The sequence below is a fragment of the Acomys minous genome, assembly GCF_964271855.1.
Source record: "Acomys minous genome assembly, chromosome: 12".
Classification (NCBI taxonomy): domain Eukaryota; kingdom Metazoa; phylum Chordata; class Mammalia; order Rodentia; family Muridae; genus Acomys; species Acomys minous.
The window spans coordinates 67770814-67794946 of NC_140493.1; the positions used below are offsets into that span (position 1 = coordinate 67770814).

Below are 24133 nucleotides of genomic sequence, written 5' to 3' on the forward strand. Positions count from 1 at the left end.
GATTTGCTACAGTGCCCAGCACATCTTCATTATTGACCTGTGTGTATGGATGGCACGTGTTTGCTTGTTCATGCATGCTCTTCTTGAGGCCCCGGAAGGATATCAGATGTCCTGTTGTTTTCCACCTCTGTTCTTTTAGGGTTAGGCTGGCAGCTAGCAACCCCTAGTGATTTTCCTCTTTTTTTCCCCCCTGTACTTGAGTTATAGGCATTTGTAGACTCCTGGCCAGTGTGTGATATGGATGCTAGAGTCTGAACTCTGGTCCTTACGTTCTACTGGAAGCACTTTTGCCTATTGAGCTATTGTTGATTTTTCCAGATGAAGCTGTTTACATTGTCCAGGCTAGCTCTAAGTCCTGTTGGTAGTACTGCATCCTTTCCTCATTGACCTAGAAGGCAGTGAACGCTGAGGGCCTTCCTTTCAGACACCACTAATCAAGGTTTTAGCACTTTGTGATGACACGGTTCATTCTGCGTGCTTGCCACTGCAGGATCCATAGCATTGGCATTGCCCACTAGATGCCATTAGTGACCCCCATATGTTTTCAAACACTCTTTGGAAGGAGGAGTGCGTGGGAACTACAGATTTTGCGGCTTTATGATATTAAAAGAAAAATCAACAGCAAAAAACACCTTGTTAGATTTCTTCCATCATTTCTCCTTAGAGCAACTGACTTGTGGTTTGATCTTTATAGACTAAGTCAACACTAGGGAGGGAGAGTTTGAGTATCTGGCAGAAAAGGGAGCATGCCCAGTAGAACAGTAGAGTAGGTTTTAAGGAAACCATTTATTGATTGTATTGTCCACTTGCCTACTTAAGAGTTGGTGAGATTGATTCATAATTTATGAAAAGTTTGTTTTGATGCTGCTCATATTTTAGAAAGCTTGTTTCTCTCTGTGTAGAGTTGCTGCCTTGGCCTTAGTGTCCAGATGGTGCTGAAGGTTGTGGGAGTCCGCATGGAATTACTTGGGAGAGTTGTTCAACGCCAGTGTAAAGATAGAGTTTTGGCATCTCATGAGCAACCTGATATCCTGACTTAAGCCAGAACTCTGGTGTTAGAGAATTTCCAGCATGGGAGAACTGACGACGAAAAGTTCTCCTCTGGCTCCTTACCAAGTTAGACAAGGGACAATCAGCTGCTGAGTTGTAGCCAGCTGGCATGGATGTGAGGGTGTACTATAAATTGTCCCTTAGGGTCCAGCTTCTAGTTTGTGAAGAGCCTTCCAATAAGAGTGAGTCCTGTACACTGTACCCTGCTCAGCCTGCAGCGGTGACGTAACCCTGCCTGTCGTGTGGGGCAAGAGACCGCACAACCTTCACGCTTCCCCCCGTGTTGCCTTTCCCAAGACTTCCTATACTAGTTTCTGTTTCTGACCTTTCTCTTGGGGAGATAGAGCCACAGTTCTCCTGTTCTTAAACGTTCCAGAACTTCATCTGGGTTCTCTGTTTTAACCATTTTGGATATGACGTTTCAGCTAAGATGAAGAATATGGAAGAGTTATTTTCTTGGCTTGTACTCTTTCTCCAGTCTGTGGACTATTTTTGGCTCCTGAGGGATACTCTGGGTTTTTCCCATCTTGGAAGCTTTTTATTCTACTCATAAATATTCAGTATTGAAGTTACTGCTCAGTTTTATGCTCCTGAGAATTAGTATAGACTCTAGATCAGAAGGGATTAAAATGATCCAGATCTGCGGCATTATAAGGTATATCAGCAACACTTCTATTTTTAAGTGTCTCTGATTTTTAAATTGTTTTTTATCTGTGGGTCTAAATGTATTAAGCGTCTAATATAGGAACCATTAGATATCTGTTCTGCTGTTCATGCCTAGAACAGACATACCAAAATGGGCACATACGTTTAGTTGCAGAATTCAGGAGCCTGAGGTAGCCAGATTTCTGAGTTTGAGGCCAGCCTGGTGTATGTAGTGAGACCTTACCTCAAAACAAGCAGAAAAGTTGACCAAGTAGCCAAGTAGTTTAGTTATTACTAAACTTGACTAGCACGCTTGAGGCTCTAGCTCTATGCTCCAGTATACCTCTCACTGCAAAACAGACAAACAAACAAGTAATTAAAAAAAAAAAAAGAGAGGAAACCTATTAGGGATGGCTGCTTCTTGTATTTCTAGCCTAGAGTCTGCAGTGCAATAGCTTGGATCATGGTTCAGATGTCCACATTGATGAAATCTATTCACTTGTTTGGAACTCAGGATTCATCACAAAGTAGATTGATTTGGCCCAGTCTTAGCAACGAACCCTTTAAATAGTTCTCTGCTTTATTTTGTACATTAGCTAAGGTTGACTCACCCCAAAATCATGCCTTCCATCATTCTGGGGAGCTTTCTGAGTCAACCCAGCCTGGCTCAGGAGAAAGTTATGCTCTGTGTTGTAGCCATCCACAGTAAGTTCTCTTCTCGCCTTTCACACACACAGTAGGACATCAGCTACTGAAGCATAAGAGAAAACAGCGGTTGGGATTGGGCTTTCCATGGGCTTGCATGTTTCCTGAAGAGTTTCTGGCTTAAGTCGCTAATGAAATTTTGAGCTGACATGTGCCACAAATCTCTGAGATGCTAGCTCCTAATTTGTATAGCAAACTATGTTGAGACAGTTGACATTCGCTCTGAGGAATTTCTTTGGCAGTTTTTCCTTTAGACTTCTGGACAGATCTGCAAAAAGTAGGGCTTTTAAAGTCCTTGTAAGTGACATATGTCAGAAGACTGACTAAGGCATGGATAAACACCCTTGGTGCCCTGAGATGCTGTTCTTGAGGCCAGTGCACACAAGGAGTGGAGTCTTCTGGAATGCACTTCTAAATTTTTTTGGTTTCCACAAGCAAGTTTTTTTAATGTCGTTTCTGGATTCATGTCTAAACTAGGGAGAGGTTTGGTATTTAACACTAAAGCAGGCTTCTTGTTGTTGTTTTTAAGATTTATTTATTTTTAGTTTGTGTATGAGTGTTTTACCTGCATGTATGTATGTGAACCATGGTTGTGCAGGAGGCTGTGGGGGCCAGAAGAGGACATTAGACCCCTTGGAACTGGAGTTAGAACTGTCAGCCACCATGTGGCTGCTGGGAGCAGAACCCACGTCCCCTGCAGGGGCAGCCAGTGTTCTTGACTGACAGCCGCCTATCCAGCCCTACCAGTGCTGCTTTTTGCTTTAAAGCGAACTCCAAACTTCTAACATAATCACCTTCATGTCTACTGCTTCAGTATTAGAAGACTTGGTGAGGGTTAGGATATATGGGAGTATTAGAATAAAAGCTTTTAATTTTTAAAAATCATTTTATTTCAGTTTCTGTGGTACCTGTATGAATTTATGTGTGCTACCACCTGCGTGCAGGTGCCGTGGAGGCCAGAGCGCTGCTGAGCACCGTGGAGCTAGACTTGCAGGGGGTTCAAGCTGCCTGGTGCTGGCACTGGGAACCGAATCCAGGCGCCTCACAAGAGCAGCAAGCACTCCAGGCCCTACAACAGACAGTAAATAAGAGACTATGAATTAAAAAAAAGAAAGGAAAAAACTGTAATGCTTAGCAGAAAAGTGTTCTATTTATGAGTGCTATACAGGTTGGCAAGTTGTTATATCATCTTCTGTGGTTTTATACTAATACCACTTTCATTCTTCCCTTTTAGCTTTGAACTTAAATATTTCCTCTATTTTTAATAGTGACAGCGAGTAGACATTGCAAATACGGCAAGAAACGGCTAATGTTTATGTTTTCAGATAAGCATGCTAAGATTGATTGTTGAGAGATAAGGATGGAGGTGGACAGAAAGATGGTTCAGTGGATAAAAGGGCTAGCCCCCAGCAAGGTTAGCAGCCCGAGTCCGGTCTGCCTGAACCCATGTAAAAGGTTGGTATTTAGCTATAATCCCAGCAATGCCATAGCAAGATGGATGGTGAAGACAGAAGAATGCTCTGGAAACCTGAGCGCCAGGTAGCCGGAGCAAGCAGTAGAGCAGCTGAAAGAAGTGACCCTACTTCAACTAGTGGGCAGCAAAAACTAACTTTTTAAATGATGGAAAACTTGGAAGAGACAGAATTAAACCAAAGATAAGATTGAGGCTTAGGTTGTAGTAGGGTGGCAGAGTGCTTGCCTAGTATGCATGAGGCCCTGGCTTTAGTGTCCATTGAGAGAGAAACAGAGACACACAGATGCACACACCCGTGAGGTTGGGTGGGGAGGGAGGGAGGGAGAGATTGATTGAAAGGTGTTCTCTTGAATTGTTTTGGTCTGGTAAACAGCATAGGAAAAAGTAAGAACTCAGTCCCATAAACCAACCCACTAAACAATCCTCGCTGAAAGCAGGCCTTGCTTCTAGTGACAGTGAAACTGGGTCTCTCACCAATAGTGCTGTGTTTTTTGCACCTTATTCCTGACTGAACTTATGACTGGGGCTTGGGTGAGTAGGATGACAACATGGCCTCCCTACGCCTAGATGTGCTGACTTTAGGTCAGGTGGGGTCTGAATTCTGCAGCCTTGGCTTTGATAGCAGGTAGGCTGTACCAGGTCACGGTTATCCTGTGTGATCCATTTTGATTCTAAGTTTTCTCTTTCTGCTGTTAGCCGCTGGTGAGGTAGAGTTGCCTCTGTTGATAAAGAGCAGATACAGAAGTTCATATCCAAACCTGAATAGCCATTTTTAACTCGAAACACTTTTCCTAGAGTTGACGCGCCAGAATCCTTCCCTTATTTGGTGCCTTGCTTAAATCTGAAGCGTGCATGAGGTTACCAGCGCTCCCTGTATGCTGGTTACTTGCTTTTTGGTGACCACAGCAGGCAGAGTAGTTAATAAAAGCATCTTTGTAACCACGTTCTCCCTTGGTGCTTAGGTGACTCTCCTCCCTTTCCTGAGAGGCCTGGGCGTTCTCTTGTGCTGTAGGAGGAGTAGGCAGAAGCTGTGTTTGCACATGTTCTCATCTGACATGTGCGCATGTTTGCATTCTTTAACTCTTGAAGAACTTTTCCTTTATTGTCAGATTGTGAATTTTTCCAGGAAAAGTGTTGTGTTGGGTTTTAAAAATTCTTTTCTTGCAGCTGGGCGTGGTGGCACATGCCTTTTAATCCCAGCACTCGGGAGTTCGAGGACAGCCAAAGCTACACAGAGAAACCCTGTCTCGAAAAAAAAAAACAAAATAAAAATCCATTTTTTGTAGCTACTGTTTTATTCCTGTAGAAAATATTGTTCTTTCTTCCTCTTCCTCCTGTTTTGGGGGTGGGGTAGGGGAAGCAGGTTCTTAGGTACCCCAGGATAACTTTAACTTCTTGATCCTCCTGCCTCTACCTCCAGGTTTACAGAGGTAGAGATTACAGATGTACACCTCTGTACCTGGGCGGCATTTCCTTAGCGTGCACTTCAGTGCTTCCACCAACCTGTATATACCGGTCTCCTTTAATCTGCAAAGCCTCTCAATTGGTTATTCTAGTGGGCGCAGTGAGTGACATCAGGGACTGTTAGGGCTTGTAGTTGAGGTTTCTACTAGATTTTGGTTTTTAAACCAACATCTGTGGTGTCCTCTGGTTCTGCTGAAGATCAAGAGTCCGGATTTTGGAACAGACTGTTTGCATTTTCCTTGGGCAATTATCTAACCTTTCTGTGCTTAATTTCCTCATCTGTAACATGAAACGCAGTTCTTACCTCACAGGACAATTGAAGGTTAAGTGAATAGTCCATAAAGAGCTTAGAATATTGCCTTATGCATTGAAGATTCTATAGAACGTGGTATGTGACATATTTGCTTTGTTTGGCTAGGAAAACTTGAACCAACCACTAATGTTTGAGTTGTGTCTGAGTATCTTTTAGTGGGTTTTTTTTTTTCCTTTTCTTTTCAAAACAGGGTTTTTCTGTGTAGCCTTGGCTGTCCTGGACTTTGTAGACCAGGCTGGCCTTGAACTCACAGAGATCTGCCTGTGTCTGCCTCCCTGAGTGCTGGGGTTACAGGCCTGTGCCCACGGCACCGGGCTGTATTTTTAACTCTTAAGTATAGAACCAGTTCTGTAAGTTCAGTGTGTCCTGGGGTTGGGGGCTGTGGCCAAGCATCTAATAGGTAAAGTCCACTGACTGGAATCAGGTGTTAGGCCGTGCTGCTTTCTGTCTGGTTACAGAGCAGGGCAGAATCCTAGAGCACTGGGTAGACAGGCCCTTCAGTGCTCTGTTCCCACTGAGCTGCACTTGAGCCCCCTGCCTTATGGCAACCCAGAAACGACAGAAAGATACTAATCTTTGGTGTTAGCTCTTCTCATCTGTCTCTCTGTTTACTCACATGTCACCTGAAAACTGCTTTATCCTGGGTTATAAAACTGAATTGTTCACTAAAGGAGCAACTCACAGTCTGATGCAGTGGTTCTCAACCTCCCTAACGCTGTGACCCCCAACTATAGACTTATTTTTATTACTACTTTATAACTATAATTTTGCTACTGTTACACATTGTAATGTCAGTACCTGTGTTTTCTGATGGCCTTAGGTGACCCCTGTGAAAGGATTGTTCACTCCCCAGGGGTCGCAACCCACAGTGTAGAACCTCTGGTCTAGAGTCATGATGGTCAGTAAATATAATAGCTGTATTAATTAGTGACAAAGACGTAAAGTAAAAGCTGCTTCCCCAGTCACTCTAGTTATCTATAAAGTGCTTAATACTCCCATGTAGTTGGAACATAGAGGATGGGAGATTGTGTGCTCCATGGTGCGCTGTGGAGGTCAGAGGACACCTTTGTGCAATCAGCTTACTCCTACCTTTATATGAGTTCTGGGGATGAACCCATGTTGCCAGGCGTGCACTCAAGTGCCTTTATTTACTGAGCCATCTCCCACTTGCGGTTTTATTCTAATGTTAATTGTGGTCTTTTTTTTTTTTTTTTAAGCTCAGTCACTTGGACTGGAGCACAGCAGATGAAACTAAATCCTAAAATCCTTTCTTTTGGGTATCTTTGTCTTTATTCTGCCTAATCACCCTCCAAAAAGATGATTTAAGTTTGAGAGGCTTACAGACAATATAAGTATTCACTTTCCATGCAGTGTTAATATTAACAGTGTACTGTATGTGCGTGCCCATCTGTGTGTAATATGTAGACAACATATTTAATCTGTTAAATCTATAATAGGTTTTCAGTGGCCACTTATTACATGTGTTTTAAGAGCTAAGCACCATGCTAAGGCATTTAAAGATGCGGAAAAGGGAATCTGGGTGTTGGTGTTATACACCCCTAGCCCCAGCCCTTGGGAGGCCGAGGCAGCAGGTCTCTGGGTTCGAGGCCAGCCTGGTCTAAGGAGTGAGTTCCAGGACAGCCAGAGCTACACAGAGAAACCCTCAAAAAACAAAAACAAGAGACAATGGAAAGGGGCCTGGAGAGATGTTTACAACCACTTGCCGCTCCTCCACAGGACCTGGCTTCAGTTCCCAGCACCCACATGGCTGCTTACAACAATCAGTATGCCCTTTTCTAGTATCCTTGGGCATCAGGCATGCATATAATGTACATACATACACACAAGCAAAACACTAATGCATATAAAATAAAACAAATTGAGAGGAAAACATTGAAAGGAAAAAAAATTGCTAACTTATCTCTTAAAAATGAATTCAGTGTTGCACTTAGTCTATCTTTTTGAAGGTTTCTCCATGGCTCTGGGCTTCTGGTGCTGCATGGGTTACAGCCACTGCACTTACAGTAGAGGTCATGGTTTCTTTGTGTGCAGTGACCTTATGAAGTCCTTCCTGTGTTTTCACTTTCTACTGACTCTGTCATTGCGTGAATCTGGTGACAGCCTAGCCTCCTGCCTTTAACCCCCATCCAATCCTCAAGAGTCTTCAATTTTCTCATAACCAAAATGACCTTTAGAAATACAGCTTTGCTCAGGTTACTTACCTGTTCAAGACCCTTCATGCGCCTTAAAAGCAAACTCTTGTCCTTGCCTTCCTTACCTTCCTGTAGAAGACACTCATCCTGCCACGGCAGCCTACAGTATGTTACTCTTGGGACTGTCACTTACATTGCTTTCTTTGTTTATGACGCACCAAACCAAGACTACTTATCTCTTCCAACCCCGGCTACTTGTCTCATACTTCAGATTTCAACTCAGGATATCTTCTGAGACAGTTTTTCTGATGGTATGAGAAGGATCTCACCATCTTTCTTACACTCTGTCAAAATATTCATTTACAAGATAGATTTGTGTATTTGCCCATGAGGAGCTTTTTTCTGGTTCCCTCCCTGAAAACAGTACAGTCACAAGAGGTTTCAGTCTCCCCAAGTGTTTGGGTAAATGGGCATGAGAGTTCCCAGACATTGAAAGAGATGAGTCAGAAAGAAAAGTCATTCAGAAAGGAAGCCAGTCAGAGCAACAGTGCTACCCTTTGGCTGAACTTTCTCTCTCCTTCTCTAGATACCTTGAGGTTCTAAGTTTGGTGGCACTTTTGAGTAGATTGCTACAGATTGTCAAACCAGATGTAGGGTCTCATGATTCTTAATGTGATACTTTCCCTTTGCTTAGTGATGCTATTGAGATGTTCAGGAGGAATCTGGCCTAACTGTCTTCTCTTTCCATCCTGCTTTCCACTTAACTTGGTGGTAAGTACCTGTACTTGTTGAACCATCTCACTACTCCAGAAAAGGTAGTTTTAGAAGGGCTATTTTTAAAATTTAAATTCATATGGCTCAGGTCCAGTTGTCCCAGGATCTCGGTATGAAACTGGTACTTAATTATAGCTAACTGAGCTGTTGTTCTGCCTAGAGCAGACCAGCAGTGATGGTGGAGTGGTCACCATCCCTGATAATCCTCACCATTGGGGTGGCTCTTTGCTTCAAGTAAGGCATATGTGGATTGATTTTAAAAATCAATCAATTAACCTACCTACCTACCTACTTTATATGTGTGTGTGTGTGTGTGTGTGTGTACACGTCTCTGTGTGTGTGTACACATCTCTGTGTGTGTGTGTACGTCAGAGAACAACTTTCTATCATGAGTCCAGGAGCTTGAACTCAGGTTCCGTTCTGAATTTTTAAAAATTATTTATTTATTTTTATTTTATGTGCACTGGTGTTTTGCCTACATGTATTCTGTGTGAGGATGTCATATCTTAGAGTTATAGACAGTTTTTAGCTGCCATGTAGGTGCTGGGAATTGTGCCAGGGTCCTCTGAAAGAATATTCAGTGCTTTTAACCTCTCTAGCCCCCCCATTCTGAATATTTTTAAAGGTTTATTTTTATTATTTTTAAGTGTGTGTGTGCATGTGTGTATGTACATGTAGGTGCCCGTGGAGGTCACAAGTGTCGGAGTAAATTCTGATATGAGTGCTGGGAATAAAACTCTGATCCTCTGGAAAAGTAGTATGTGCTTTTAATCAGTGAGCTGTCTTTCTAGCCTAGGTTGTTTGTTTTTTCATTCTACATGTATTTAAGTCATGCTTATTAGCTCTCCTGGGCTTCTTTTCTTATCTGTATCCTATAAAAGATGCTCAAAATAGGCTGGTTGTGGTAGGGCAAGCCTTTAATCCCAGCACTAGGAAGGCAAGAATAGGCATATCTTTGAGTTCCATCCAGGCCAGCCAGGGATACTGAGACCATGTCTTGAAAAAAAAAATTCTGAAATGCTACTAATAGCTTTTATTTTTATAATGATTGTTGTGCTACGAGAGCATACTGTGTGCCAGACTCTATCACTTCCTTAAATGTCTCCTCTTCTAAGGCATTCCCTGTCTAAGCAAGTAAGGAAATCCCAGTACCTCCTGGCACCTTCAGAGTTGGCAGGCCCTGTTTTAGGTTTTAAAATACACCTGGGGTTGGAGGTTGGTTTATTACCTGTTTATCTTCTTGACCGGTAAGCCTCTCATTTTGCCGACCAAGAAGCACTGGGCTGAGGGAGACAGCAGACAGCACTGCAGGTGCCCTCACATCCTTTGCTTCCCTGTGAGCTTAGCCTTTACAGAGGTGTCTAAGTGGCCTGCTCTGAAAGCCCTAGGCAGTTTACTTATGGTGCTCTTGAAACTTGGTTTCTACCAGTGTTGTCTCATTTAAGGATAGGACCTCTTTCCAATCACAGAAAAGTCGACTTCTTTTGAAATATTTGATACCTATGAAAATAGATTCAAAATAAGAAAATTTTAATTTATGCTCCTCCCTTGGAAAAGTATTTAAAAATCCACCTTTGAATTCTGGATACTGCTTTTTTGTTTTGATTTGATTTTGTTTTTCAAGACAGGGTTTCTCTGTGTAGCCCTTGGCTACACAGCACTCTGGGGAGGCAAAAGCAGGTGGATCTCTGTCAGGTCAAGGCCAGCCCGGTCTACAAAAGAGAGTCCAGGACAGTCAAGGCTATACAGAGAAACCCTGTCTCAAAAAAACCAACCAAACAACCAAACACACAAAGACCTTATAACAGAAACCAAGTTTTTCTGAGTCAAGAAAACTTTCATATGGGCTTTTCTTTCAACACATTACCACAGACTGACATCATTCCTGCAACTTATGTTTATGTTTTTCTTAGGAGTGTGTGTCGGTATAAGCACACAGGTATCCTAGAAGGACGGCTGGAGTAACAGGCATTTGTAAGCTCCTGACATGAGTTCTGAGAACTGAGCTCAAGCCCTCGGGAGACAGCACTCTGGAACGCACTCTGTAGACCACTGAGACATCTCTAGAGTCTCCCTCCCCCAGCCCCTTTTTTGAGGCAGGGTCTCACAAGGCAACCCTGACTGACCCGGAACTTAATATGTACAACAGGCTGGCCTCAAACTCACAGAAATCTGCCCACCTCTGCCTCCTAAGTGCTGGTATTAAAGGATTGTACCGCCATGCCCAGCCTTCTGTAACTTATTTTTAGCACACACCTAGACAGTCTTGCTCAGGCAGAGAAAGAAATGTGAGACCATCTGCCTCTACGTCACTCTTGTACATTTATCTACTATTCAGCAGAAACTAAAAAAATGCTTGTTAGGTACAGTCCGTAGAGACAGTGTTGAAATTACTAAGACTGTCTCTTCAACTCAAGACTAGAGCCAACTCACTGTGGACTGGCTCTAAGCTTATTCCAAACAGATACTAATGGCATTAGGGATAATGGGTAGGTCTCCTGAATAAAGCCTATCTGCTACTGGCTAAAATTCTGAGCTTAATTTTTTTTTTTATTGTTCCTCAACTGTATTTTGTTTTTACTGTCACCCTTGACACACTGTAAAATGGGGTTTCTACTAGTGACATTACCTAGTTCATAAATGAAAAGATTAAAATACAAATAAAATAATTCTGGAGCCAAGAGATCACGATGACCCCCAGCTGAAGCCCTTGCACTTCACGAGGAGAAGCAGAAGGGTCAGGAGCTCAGGGTTGTCTCTGGCTGCACAGCAAACCTGGGCTGCTTGGGCCACACAACAGCCCCATATTAAAAGCAACAAAGAAATTTCACCAAGAAAATTAAGTTGATCCAGTACTTTAAAAGCTGTCTCCTTATCTGGGAGTGGTAGCCTATGCCTTTAATCCTAGGACTTGGGATGGAAAGACAAATGGATCAATGTGAGTTTGAGGCCAGCCTGGATCTAATAGTGAGTTCCAGGACAGACAGAGCTACACAGTGAGAGCCTGTCTCAAAAACAAAACAGAGCCCCACAAAATCAAATCAAATCATAGAACTGTCTCCTTGGCATACAGTGTTAATCCCAGAGCTACAGAGTACTTACCAGTCTTTGTAACCATCATCAAAAAGTCATCCTCGCCACATGGCAAGTTTGAAGCTATCTTGGGTTACATAAGACTCTGTCTCAAGTGCCAGGCCTGGTGGCACACGCCTTTAATCCCAGCAGGTGGATCTCTGTGAGTTCGAGGCCAGCCTGGTCTACAAAGCAAGTCCAAGACAGCCAACACTACACAGAAAAACCCTGTCTTGAAAAGCCCTCCCCCCAAAAAAGACTCTGTCTCAGAAAACAAATAAACAAACAAAAAAAGCCTAGGCTGAGTATGATCATACTTGTAATCCTAGCACTTCCCAGCCCAAGGAAAAAAGTTGTCATGGATTTGAAACCAGCCTTTGCTAATGAATTTGAAGCCAACCTTGGCTATAGTATGAAGCCTTGTCTCAAAAATATTTGTTTAAAATTTTTTTTTCATGAGAAGTAAATGTTTTATACAAACCATAGAGAATATTCCTTGAAACTGCACATAAGTACTTTGTTATCCCTGGAACAAGAAAAAATACCTGCTTGGTGGCAGCAAAACAATGCAATAAAAGAGAGAGTCTAAAATGCACACCATTCCAATTCCACAGAATTGTGCAGAAAATCAGATTTCTGAAAAACAAATTATTTCAAGGACAATAAGGGTATTTGGGGAGGAACGTAAACCTTAGTTCTCAAGGTCAGGGAGAAAGTCTGTGTATACTTTCAAAATAAAGTTTCCCTTAAAAAAAAAAAGCTGTGAATGGTGGTGCACATCTTTAACCCCAATGGTCCTGGCAGAGGCAGAAGCTGAGACAGGTGCATCTCTGTGAGTTCTAGGTCAGCTACATATTGAGACTCTGTCTCAAAACCAGCCAAACAAACAAAAAGCCCAACAAACTAATGCAGTTAAAATATAATAGTGGCAAATACGGATTCAAATGATTAGGAAGACTTGATTTGTCTTCCTATAGAAAGTCCCTTTAGGAAATAGGGGTCATGCCAGGATGATGTTCCACAATGGCTTGGGGGTTTCACTTTATTCCAGGTGCTTTCTGGTTCAGGGTTTCCTGTCCATTCAGTAAAGAGAACTTAAAAGCAGAATCGTATTGCTTTTCAGTTGTTCCTATTTACTCCTCTGTGAATTAGTTCACAAGTTCTGTTCTGAGGTTAAGAGAAGGAAAGTTATGCATAGAGTCAGAAGACCTGGGTTCAAATCTCAGTTTCCTATGTAAAGCAGCCTCCATGTTGGGCTTGCCTTCGAGCTTAAAGGATGACTTTAGGCTTGGATTAGTGAACTACTAATAATTCTTTTCTTACTGAAGTACCCTTTACTTGTAAATATAAGCAATTTATAGAGGATTTCTTCTAATTATGAATTAACCTGTGTAATTGATAGCTGTACGAAAAGAAGTTAACTAAGCTAAAGTAGGAATAGAGAATGCGTGTTTTTACCCTTCTAGCCGACATGATTCCGTACCTATAGTAAAGTCATAAGGAACAGGGTATGTGTGTGGGATTCTATCCCAGCATTGAGGAGGTGGAGGCAGGAAAATTGCAAAATTCAGACCAGTCTGGGCCACATAGCAAGGCCAGGTCTGAAGGGATGAGGAAGGACCTTAGGGAGCTTGGGTCAGCTGCCTGAGGCCTGCAGAAGGTAGATGGTCTGGGAGGAACTAAACGCGAGTCTGTTTGATGGGAAGGCAGTGCCTGTTCGCAGCACCCTTCTCTACTGCGGGTCTTGAGAGCTGTACTCTGCTCATTGTGGTAAAAATAGTTGGTAAACCCTTTCCCACTGTCCCTGGCCTTGACATAATATTCAAACTATAGACACCATCATCATTTAGCTCTTTAATAGCTGTTCAGAGTAATTAATACACTTACAGCAAAAATAAAAATGGACACTCATTCACCAAGTTTGATGTTGAAATCATTGCTGCATCTCATTTCTGTATGAGAGAGAGAGAGAACTGCCATAATTTTACTGGTGGTAGTCTGTAGGGCGATGACCAAGTAGTTTTTATCGTTTGGGAGTATACTCTCCAGGGCTATTGGAGTTTCACTTTATTCTAGTAGTTACTCTCTTTCCTTTAATTTTACATCTCTTATCTTTATTTAGTACGTGTGTGTGGTGGTGTGTGTGTGTGTGTGTATGTGGGGTGTACGTGTGTATATGTGTGTATGTGTGGCGATGTGTGTGTGTGTGTATGTGTGGCGATGTGTGTGTGTGTGTATGTGTGGCAATGTGTGTGTGTGTATGTGTGGCGGGGTGTGTGTGTGTATGTGTGGCGGGGTGTGTGTGTATGTGTGGCGGTGTGTGTGTGTATGTGTGGCGGGGTGTGTGTGTGTATGTGTGGCGGGGTGTGTGTGTGTATGTGTGGCGGTGTGTGTGTGTGTGGCGGGGTGTGTGTGTGTATGTGTGGCGGGGTGTATGTGTGTATATGTGTGTATGTGTGGCGATGTGTGTATGTGTATGTGTGGCGATGTGTGTGTGTATGTGTGGCGATGTGTGTGTGTGTGTGTATGTGTAGCGATGTGTGTGTATGTGTGGCGGGGTGTGTGTGTGTATGTGTGGCGGGGTGTGTGTGTATGTGTGGCGGGGTGTGTGTGTATATGTGTGGCGGTGTGTGTGTGTGTATGTGTGGCGGTATGTGTGTGTGTGTATGTGTGGCGGTGTGTGTGTGTATATGTGTGGCGGTGTGTGTGTGTGTATGTGTGGCGGTGTGTGTGTGTGTGTATGTGTGGCGGTGTGTGTGTGTATGTGTGGCGGTGTGTGTGTGTGTATGTGTGGCGGTGTGTGTGTGTGTGTGTGTGTGTGTGTGTGTGTGTGTGGCGGCGGGGTGTGAGTGCTCTCTAGACATCAGAATAATTTGTGAGATCGCTTTTCTTCTCCCATGTGGATTCTACAGCTTGAGCTCAGGTCGCCAGGCTTGGTGGCAAGCGCCTTTACCTGGGAGCCATCTTGCCGACCCACTAATTTCCCATTTGGAATCAGCATTCCTTAAATTCTTTTAAAAAAAAGTTTTGAGGCAGGGTCATACTATGTAGCTCTCTGGCTGTCCTGGAAGTCATTTTATAGACCAGGCTGGCCTTGAACTCACAGGGATCAATCAGCCTGCCTCAGCCTCCCAAGTGCTGAGATTACAGACGTTGCGCCATATTCTCAGTAGAAGTCAACAGCTTCAGCCCTCCTTCCTGGCAGGCCACGGGGTACAGTTTCTAGGAGATCAGGGGAGATCCTGAGATTGAGGCTTTAAAATGTCTTTACTTCCCCCTTTATTTTGCCCGAAGGAATTATCTCAGTTTTGACTGAGATAGATTTTTCTAGAGTCTTTGAATCAAGATTGCATACTGGTGGCTCACAGGCTACATGTGGCTGGCAAACGAATTTGGGACTTAGCTCATGTTTAAATAGTTTTTATATGTAGCTAATTCTTAAGAAGACAGAACATTTTAACATAAACGCTCATACTCTACTTCCCTGCTTGGTTCTACAGAGAGCATCTGTGGGACTGGGGAGTAACTGCCAGAGGCTCCTGCTGTCACCATCATCTATTTTAGGCCTGGCCTCTGTAGACACTCAAATCTTTACCTCCAGATCCAGAACTCAACTCCAGTTTCAAAAGCTAGTAAAGTATTGATGATCTATCTTAGTGGTGAATACCTTGACCTTAGTTATCAACGAGACCTGCTTTCCTCCATAGGCAGGAAAATAGCTCGTAAGTAGAGTCAGAAGTTTCTCTAAAACCAGTGTTACCCTGTTCCTGTCAGAATCTCATTTCCAGTATGCTGGCGCCACTCTCTGTAACCTGCTCAGTTGAGATGCGCTGCTTTCATTTCTGCACAGGGGTGCTACGACCAGCAGAGGGTGCTGTCCACCCACTGAGCCTTCTCTTGTCTTGGCTCAGCTGAACAGCAGCTGTTGGGCATGTGCCCCGGGTCTGTGTGAGAGTTTGGGCATGTTCATTTGGTTCCCATCCCCAGTGCCCACCCCTTTAGACCCTGGCCAGGTTATTGTGTCACTGGGGACTGTATTCAGAAACAGGAAACTGGGGAAAGTTAATTGTTTTCTCCTCTCCCTTTTTCCCATGCAGCTGAACAAAAGGTTCATCCTCAGTTTTCTCCATGCCCATGGGAAGCTGTTTACCCGGATTGGGTAAGTGTGCAGGATGTTTATTTTATTTCCCTACATTACAAGTCATTTTGGAATTTAATATTGTTAGCAACTAGCCTGTGTTTGTAACTGAGGGCACAGGGTGTGAATTCTTAGAGGCCTCCACCTAACCTTCATTCTCTTTCCTACTGTGCTCATAAAGTTGGAAAGATAGCACCCTCTAGCTTTGTCTCTCTTTTCTCTTTCTTTCCTAAAACCTTTGTTTAAGGATGGGCTTTCCCTAGTCCCCTCTCCTAGTCTCCTTGGGTTTCTGTGGCTCTGTCTTGCATATTAACCCCCAGTAGCCCTAACATAGTCATGCTGTACTCCTTGGTGCCACTACCAGGGGTCCTCCTTGGGAAAAACTATCTCCTACTTTTTCCTCAAAAACAAGAGTTAACACTTGCCTTCCTCTGTGTTCTCCTTGCCCATCCCCCTTCCTGTGTGCTCAGTCCCCGGTGCTACATTGGTGTTCTCAGTAAATTCCATGACTGTTGCATGGTACTTCCATGGATTTACCTGTAAGTCCCAGGGAAGGCAGCATGTGCAGAAATGGAGTGTTTTCTCCCTGAGTCCCTGGGAGGAGTCTCTGGTGCATCGGAAGAGTTTGTCCTGACAGTGCAAGCTCATCATCCAGAAGCTGGACAGAGCCTCACGTCAGAGACGTGTACTGAGTGTCTGCATAGGGCCGGCCTGGGTAAAGGACAGTGAAGAGAGGACACAGTGACCCTTCCACACTGGTCTGCTGCTTGATTTTTGTTTGATTGTCTTGGTTTTTATTTTTATTTTTTATTTTTTTTGAGACAGGATCTCCCTGTCGCCCAGGCTGGCTTAGAACTTGGCGACCTTCCTACCTCAGCTTCCTAAGTGGTGGAATTCCCTAGTGTACCACCATGCTTGGATTCTTGTTGGGTTTTAATCTTTTCTGAATTAGAAGTTTTATTGTGAGCTGCCACTTGAGGTGATTGGCTTCATATTGCAAATCTCTGTCACTGTGTGTCCCTTTTACTTTTCTGCCATAAACTTGTAAGGTTACTGCAGTTAGATGCAGGAGTCATATCAGTTTCCATTTACTTTGTTTTTACTCTTTTGAGATGCTAAAAGGCTTGGTCCTGCTTGGAAAACCATTGCCCTGTGGATTGTGCGTGAAAGTGTGCTTCACCTGTATTCCTCTGACGTCACCCTGGGCAAGAGTGACATTCGTGGCCATTTCAAGGCCATTTCTGTATTTTAGATTCTGAAATGACTTGGGAACATTGGAGAAGTGCCAAAAGATAAGAATCTCTACCACCAGAAATAAGCATGGAGTACTTTACCAGGGAAAAGTAAAGCACATATGTTAGTTGCTTCTCACTTCTCCTTGGCACCATCAGCATGTGCTCCAGTGGGGAAGCTTTGCCTCACTCAGCAGTGTCCTGGGTGCCCAGTTAACAGTTGTGTGGATGAGGAAATAAAGGCTTATAAGAAATAGACAGATTGTAAGGGACCAGAGAAAAGTATCTGGTATTGCCATAGTGGCAAGGTGGCATCATTGAGGGCAAAGCTGCACTTATGGTGGTAGCTAACACGGTCAGTGTAGACTGGTGGAAGAACAAGAGAGCAGGAAGTAGTAATTGCTGCACCTGACATAGCAGTTGATGGTTTTCCTATTGTCTATCTTTTGTAGTTGCCATTTCCATCGTTCTCTTACTAGCTTGCACTCAACTCTTTAACTCCTTTTCCCTTCTTTTTTACTCCTTTCTTTTCATTTTGTCTTCCTCCCTCCCTCCTTCCCTTCCTTCCTTCCTTCCTTATCCCCTTTTAAGAGGCCAGAATGTCACATAGCCCAAGGTATTCTTGAAATTCTGGTCCTTCTTGCAGCCACCTCCCAACTGCTGGGATGACAGCTTGCGTGCCCACACCTGGCTTTCCCTTTTCCCTCTTATGCTTGTTCACTAGGTTTCCTATAATGTGTTGTCTGTGTCAAAGTTTATTAACTTCAGTACTATTGACATTTTGAGTTTTGAGAGCCTGTATGTTGTAGCACCTTTCTACAGCATGACAATCAAACACTCCACTCCCAATTTGTGGTTAAAATTGTCTCCAGGCAAATGTTCCTTGACGCCCGGACTGCCCTTGTGGACAACTATGGTTTTAGATGTCTCTTGTTCACTGGAAACTTGGAACTGAAAAGCTTATATAAATCTTACTTTAGAATGTATGGTAAAATGATTTAGAATCTATTTTTTAATCAAATTAAGTGTTAATTATATTTCATTTCTCTTTTTTAAAACTCTCATATTTAAGCACAGATATTTTGGAAAAGATCTTGGGGAAAGCCATAATACTGATTAAACAGCTGGAAAAAGAGGGCAACGGATGTAGCTAAGTTGGTTTGTTTACTTGCCTAGCATTCAGCAGGGTCTGAGTTCAGTCTCCAGCACCAATGAGAACTGGGTGTAGTGGTGCACACCTGTGCTTCTGTCACTCAAGAGGTGGAGGCAGAAGGGTCAGAAGGTCAGAGTCAGCCTGGGGTGCACATGAGACTGGAAGGGGAGGAGAAGATGAATGAATTTCACAGAGGGCATGTGTTTGGGAATTTCCTTCCCTGGGGAAGGTTTTTTTTTTTTTTTAAGGAATAGATTATCTTATCTCAATTATCTGAGGTGGTTTACTCTGGTCTAGAATAATTTTCATTATCTCTTCTGTTCTTGAGTGTAACATTGGTTGCTGAAAATTAGTTAATCCAGGACTGGTGAGATAGCTCAGTGCACAAAGGTGCTTGCCACAAGAGTGCTGACCTGAGTTCCAGCTCTTGGTGAAAAGAGAAAGTTGACTTCTGTAATTTTTTTTCCTTTTTTTATTAATTTATTCTTGTTACATTTCAATGGTTATCCCATCCCTTGTGACTCCTGTAATTTTTCCTCTGCCCTCCATACATGCATTGAGGCACATGTGCACCAACACACACACACACACACACACACACACACACACACACACACACATCTCTCTCTCTCTCTCTCTCTCTCTCTCTCTCTCTCTCTCTCTCATTCACATGCACACACGCACAAAAACAAAAAGAAAAAAATAAGTAGAACTCCTGTCAGCCTAGAAAAGCAGCAAGTGCAGGCTACATGTAACATGATGGGCTGATGCCTAATTACCAAGAAGATGTGAAATGTGGGCGGCGCTGAAGGTGACTTAAGACTGCGGACACTGTGATGGGGAACAGCTGAAGGCACGAGCTATGCCTCCCTTCTCAGAGAAGCCCGGGCACTACTCCTGGGTGCGCTAGGCCTGGGGTTTCATGCTGTATTTGTGTGTACTTGAATGCCTACTGTGTGCAAGGCAAGTCTGCTTACTGTTGATGTCAGCTGATAGGAGGTTTTAATGAGATTAAATGCCAATAGATTTTTTTTTAATTAAATTAAACAAAACAAAAAAACAGTGGCTAGTTAGAAGACCTCCAGATTAAACAAGTCAGAAGGTTTTGCTTTGTGCATTTCAGTTTCCTAGCAGGGGTTAAAGTAGATTATTGCTGACGGTTGCTCTAGTCCCTGTGTTCTACAACAGTACGGTGTTTGCTCTCAGCTCCACCTCATGACATGGTTTAATTAAAAAAAAAAAAGTTTTGCTCCTGTGGTGTTCTAAGTTTTTAAAGAATCAAGAAGTTGAGAAAAGTTAGGATGCCTGATTTTTTTTTTTTTCCCTGCAGAGAATATTGTCTAGCCCAGCTGTGTCCTCAGCGTCTGAGGGGTTGGGCCTGCCCTGTTAGTCACTGTCTGAGGCATTCTTGACTCTGGGTCCCAGTGTTGTCTGAAAGATTGGTCTCTTGAAATTGCCATCCAAATGAAACAAGGTGTCTCTAGAGATCACAAGTTTGCCATGTAACTCAGTGAAGTGCCTGTGAAAAAGAACTGTCTTCTTATGTTTGAAAGAGTCAGATCCGAGTCCTCTCAGACTTTGGAAGAGGAATCAGTCAGGGTTGCCCGGAGGCTTCCGATAGATGATAGATGCTTTCCAGTGAGGAGGGTCCAGCCTGCACTGGCCTCAGCTGAGAGGTCAAAAGCTGGCAGCCTGTAGCAAAGACTATTGAATCATGACAAGTGGAATCATTTTGCCTCCGACTATTGCCTTGGTTAAAGTTACCGCTTTAGTTTGTGCTTGCTTGCCTAGTCATGCTATTTGGACGACTTCAAGGTCCTGGAATTAAAAAAAACCCATATAGTTATTTTAGATGTTGAGTTCTTCAACAGGGTTTCTCTATGTGGCTGTCCTGGACTGAACTCAGAGATCCACCTGGCTCTGCCTCTGCTTCTCAAGTGCTAGAATTAAAGGCATGAGCTTCTAGACTTAACTAAGTTACTTGTATTCTTTTTTTAAGATTTACTTATTATTTATGCAGTATTCTGCCCATATGTGTGCCTGCCCACCACAAGAAGGCACCAGATCTCATGACAGGTGGTTGTAAGCCACCACGCAGTTGCTGGGAATTGAACTCAGAACCTTTGGAAGAGCAGACTGGACGGTGCTCTTAACCTCTGAGCCATCTCTCCAGCCCGTTACTTATATTCTTAATAGCCAGAGCTAACTGAATACTTTAATGCTTAGTGTATATTTTAAGTTGTGTGTGTCTGTGAAGTAATCATATTACATTGCCTTACAACTATTCACTAGATATTATTGATGTTTGCCTCACGTGATTACAAAATCAGTAGTAGCCTTACAGGCAGTACTGATGGAGATGCTTTTTGTTGTTGTTGTTGTTGTTTTTCATTTGTTTGTCTTCATAGCGAGCCCATGCTGGCCTTGAGCTCACAGCAGCCCTCCATCCTCAGTTGATCAGGTTCCCAGGTCCTGGATGCTACCATACCTGGCTTTCCAGTGTCTGGGCATTTTAGGTGCTTCTGACAGTTTCTCTGTTCATCTTCTCCCTTTATTGTTGTTGCTCGTGTCCTTTCTTCTTGTCTTAAATTTTACAGTTATTTCATACGCAACATCCAAAAACTCTTATAGAATACAAAACGATAGCCAAGGTTAAAATTTCTCTCAACTCTGCTCCAGCTCACCTCTACCTCTCTCCTGTGCTCTTCAAATAGAGAGCTCTGGACATTGACTTATGTGTCTTTCGAGGCCTTTTTGCATACTTCCAGATGTATTTGTTTCTTTTGTTTCGAGACAGAGAGGTCTCAGTATGTAGTAGCCCCAGCTGATCTCAAGTTCAGCTATCTCTGCCTCAGTCTTCTCAGTGCTGAGATCACAGACATGTGCTACCATGTACAGCTTTGGGCTTTGCATTTGTGTGTGTGCACACACATGCACTTAAAAAAATATAAATTATATACCAGCATTATATTAGTGTTAGTATAATTTTTTTGTAATATGTAGGTAGGTAAGGAGCAAAGATATTTCTCAAAGAAAAAGACATGAAACTACTTACAGTATGAAACCAAAATCAGAAATTTATTGTTGAATTTTGAAAAGACGACTTTTTGGTTGTTGTTTGTTTTGAGACATAGTTTCTCTTTTGTAGTCCTTGGCTGTCCTGGAACTCACTATATAGACCAGGCTGGCCTCAAGCTCAGAGAGATCCTCCTGCCTCTGGAAAGGTGGCTTTTAATTGTGCTTTCTTCATTTGTTGCTTAACAGCACTGATTTTATTTACCACCACCACAACAGGTTCTCAGTTTCTCTTTTTAAGACAGAGTCTCATTTAGAGCCCTCGCTGGGCTAGAACTTGCTCTGTAGACAAGACCAGCCTCAGCTTTACAGAGATCTTTCTGTCTATGCCTCCCAAGTTCTGAAGAAGAGCCACATTCTTTTTCATTTGCTGTGTGAGAGTAATCTACGTTCTTACCCATCTATTCTTTTTAATTATGTTGTGCTAATCTAAAAGGGAGAGGTTTGTGTTTGTTGTTGTTGTTGTTTCTGAAAAAGAGAATCTGCACATTTGATTTGTACTCACTTCAGATTTTCGTGTGACCCACGGAGTTAATGGATCTGTTTCAGTTCCTACCCCAGGGAGGAGGCTCCCTCAGACACACGCCCCACGTGACACGGCTGTCCTGTCATGCTGTGCTGGCTCTCTGTTGCCTTTCAACACGGAGACACATGACCCTGAAACTTGCCCAGCGTGGCTGCTTTTCTTGCAGAGTGAACTCTGCTCTTCTTGTAATGAGCAGTACTAGCCCCCTCCCCACCTCCATCCAGAGAGTGTGCTGCACAGTGTCAGGATTTAAAATGAAACCTTTGTTACAGCCCACGGGGAAAAATGGATTCAATCCAGCCACAGGCATCACTCCCTGCCATTCCTAGTCTATAGAGAGTTTTAGCAGCTCTGAAATTTTTTAGAGGAAACCGTTTTTGCTTTGTTTTGTTTTGCTTTGCTTTGTTTTGATTTGGGGCAGGCATTTAAAATGGCATGGGGATGCGGAAAGTAAATGCACGGCATGGTTTGTGCCAGTGAAAATGAGGACAGTTGAGCAGAGGCGAACTGGAATGTAAACTGTGATTGACCCGAAGCTGTGGCATGACTTCTGGGCACCAGAGGGCCAGCAATATGAGTGCCATCCAAAGACAGGGTCTAAAGATGGCCAAGATTCCAGAAAACGCTGGGGTTGTCTCCTCTGGGAAGGATGTTGTTCAGTGATAAAGACAAGGCGAGGGCTGAAGCCCACACCACCTTCTCCAGGATTTGAGAAGGAGTCCTATCTTGGCTTTCCAGAAGCTATTTATTAATCCAGCCTAGCGCTGTTCCCCACTGCACCCCTCAGTGTACCACAAGCAATTTGATGGGGATGGGGTGGGGGGGTGGTAAAAGATACTTTGCTGACCACGAATTGTTCAGCATAGCCCTAAGGCCTGTGTGCCTGGTTTCTCTCTCTAGCACCAAGTTTGAGTTTGCTTTTTATTTCAGAGGATTTCAGCTGTGGTTTACTCCTGTTGCCAAAGGAGCTCCAGGCATGCACCACTGTTTAGGATCCAGTGGCCGCATTTGGCAAGCATTGGTTTGAATGACCTCTCCTTAGGAGCCCTAGGTCACTGGCTGGATTTCTGCCTCCCTACATTACAGGCTCTTCCTGTATTGGGAGTGGCAGTTGGCCAGAGCATTGTATTTCCACTGGCCTGAAGACATACAGACCGTGATGAGCAGAGGCTTGTGAGCGGGAGGGTAGCAGCACAGGAAAGACTGGACACAGACTATAGGGGGCCCTAGGTATGGGGTCCTTCAAAGGGAAGTTTGGGACCCATGGGTGGGCAGTGAGTGTGATAGGACCTGAGAAGGCAGAGCAGTGTCTTTTTTTTTTTTTTTCTCCTTGCCTCGAGACACAGTTTCTCTGTGTAGCCCTGGCTGTCCTGGACTCACTTTGTAGACCAGGCTGGCCTCAAACTCACAGAGATCCGCCTGCCTCTGCCTTCCAGAGTGCTAGGATTACAGGTGTGCGCCACCGTGACCAGCTCAGAGTGATGTCTTAAGTTCTTTTCTTCCTTGCTGTGTATCTTTGGGTGACTTTGAACTTGAGATCATCCTGCCGCATCAACTTAAGTGCTGAGTTAATAGGCATGAGCCACCATGTTTTGTTTCTGAAGTAATTCTTTAAGACTCTTTTATGTCATGAGACTCATTTTATAAAGTATAGTTTTCATATAGGAGACTTTTAGGGACAATGTAGACTTTAGAGCTTAATGGAAATTTGTTCACTATTTAGAAAATCAGTTTCAAAGAGAAACTCGTATGCCAGTGTGAATCCATTTAATATTGGGGGTTAAGAAATAGCCTTCCAAAGTGTAATAACTTACAGCTATTTATCCACTAATTGAGTCGTTTTTCATCTCCAAATTTTGAACACTTTGTTCCCTTCTATTTGTGCAAAACTGTGGGATAAGTAGCAAAGAAATGTCCTAGGTATTAGCTGTCTGCTTGGGGGAGGGGAGTTGTCTTTTCAAGTGACTTTAAGGATATGCCTCAATAATGGGCTCCGTGTATCTGTAGGATGGAGACATTCCCTGCAGTGGCTGAGAAGGTCCTTAAGGAGTTCCAAGTGTTGCTGCAGCATAGCCCATCTCCTATTGGAAGTACCCGTATGCTGCAGCTTATGACCATCAACATGTTTGCTGTACATAACTCCCAGTTAAAAGGTAAGGACAATTGAGTGTTTCCATCTAGACAAAGTATCTTTCCTGTGCTACTTTATCCCTGCCCCCCCCCCTCACACACAGTCACACAGCCCTCCCCACTGGTGCTTCTTAGATCTTTATTGTTGTCTCTGAATTCTGTAAGACTCTCTAGTGCTTGGGTGGGATAAAAGGAGAGATTCATGAGTGTAACGTTTAATTTAAAAATC

The 24133-nt window shown here is 43.4% G+C and overlaps 1 protein-coding gene across 2 annotated transcripts in view; it reads left to right on the forward strand.

The window, feature by feature from the left end:
* The window catches only part of SMG6 (SMG6 nonsense mediated mRNA decay factor), a gene marked incomplete at its 5' end in the record, with an annotated part of 228524 nt that overhangs the window by 41887 nt on the left and 162504 nt on the right, over window positions 1–24133 (forward strand). For both annotated transcript variants that reach the window (XM_084802741.1, XM_084802742.1), the window contains 2 exons: window positions 15748–15809; window positions 23782–23927. In XM_084802741.1, the coding sequence (XP_084658867.1) occupies window positions 15748–15809; window positions 23782–23927 (208 nt within the window). The remainder of the gene's footprint in view (window positions 1–15747; window positions 15810–23781; window positions 23928–24133) is intronic.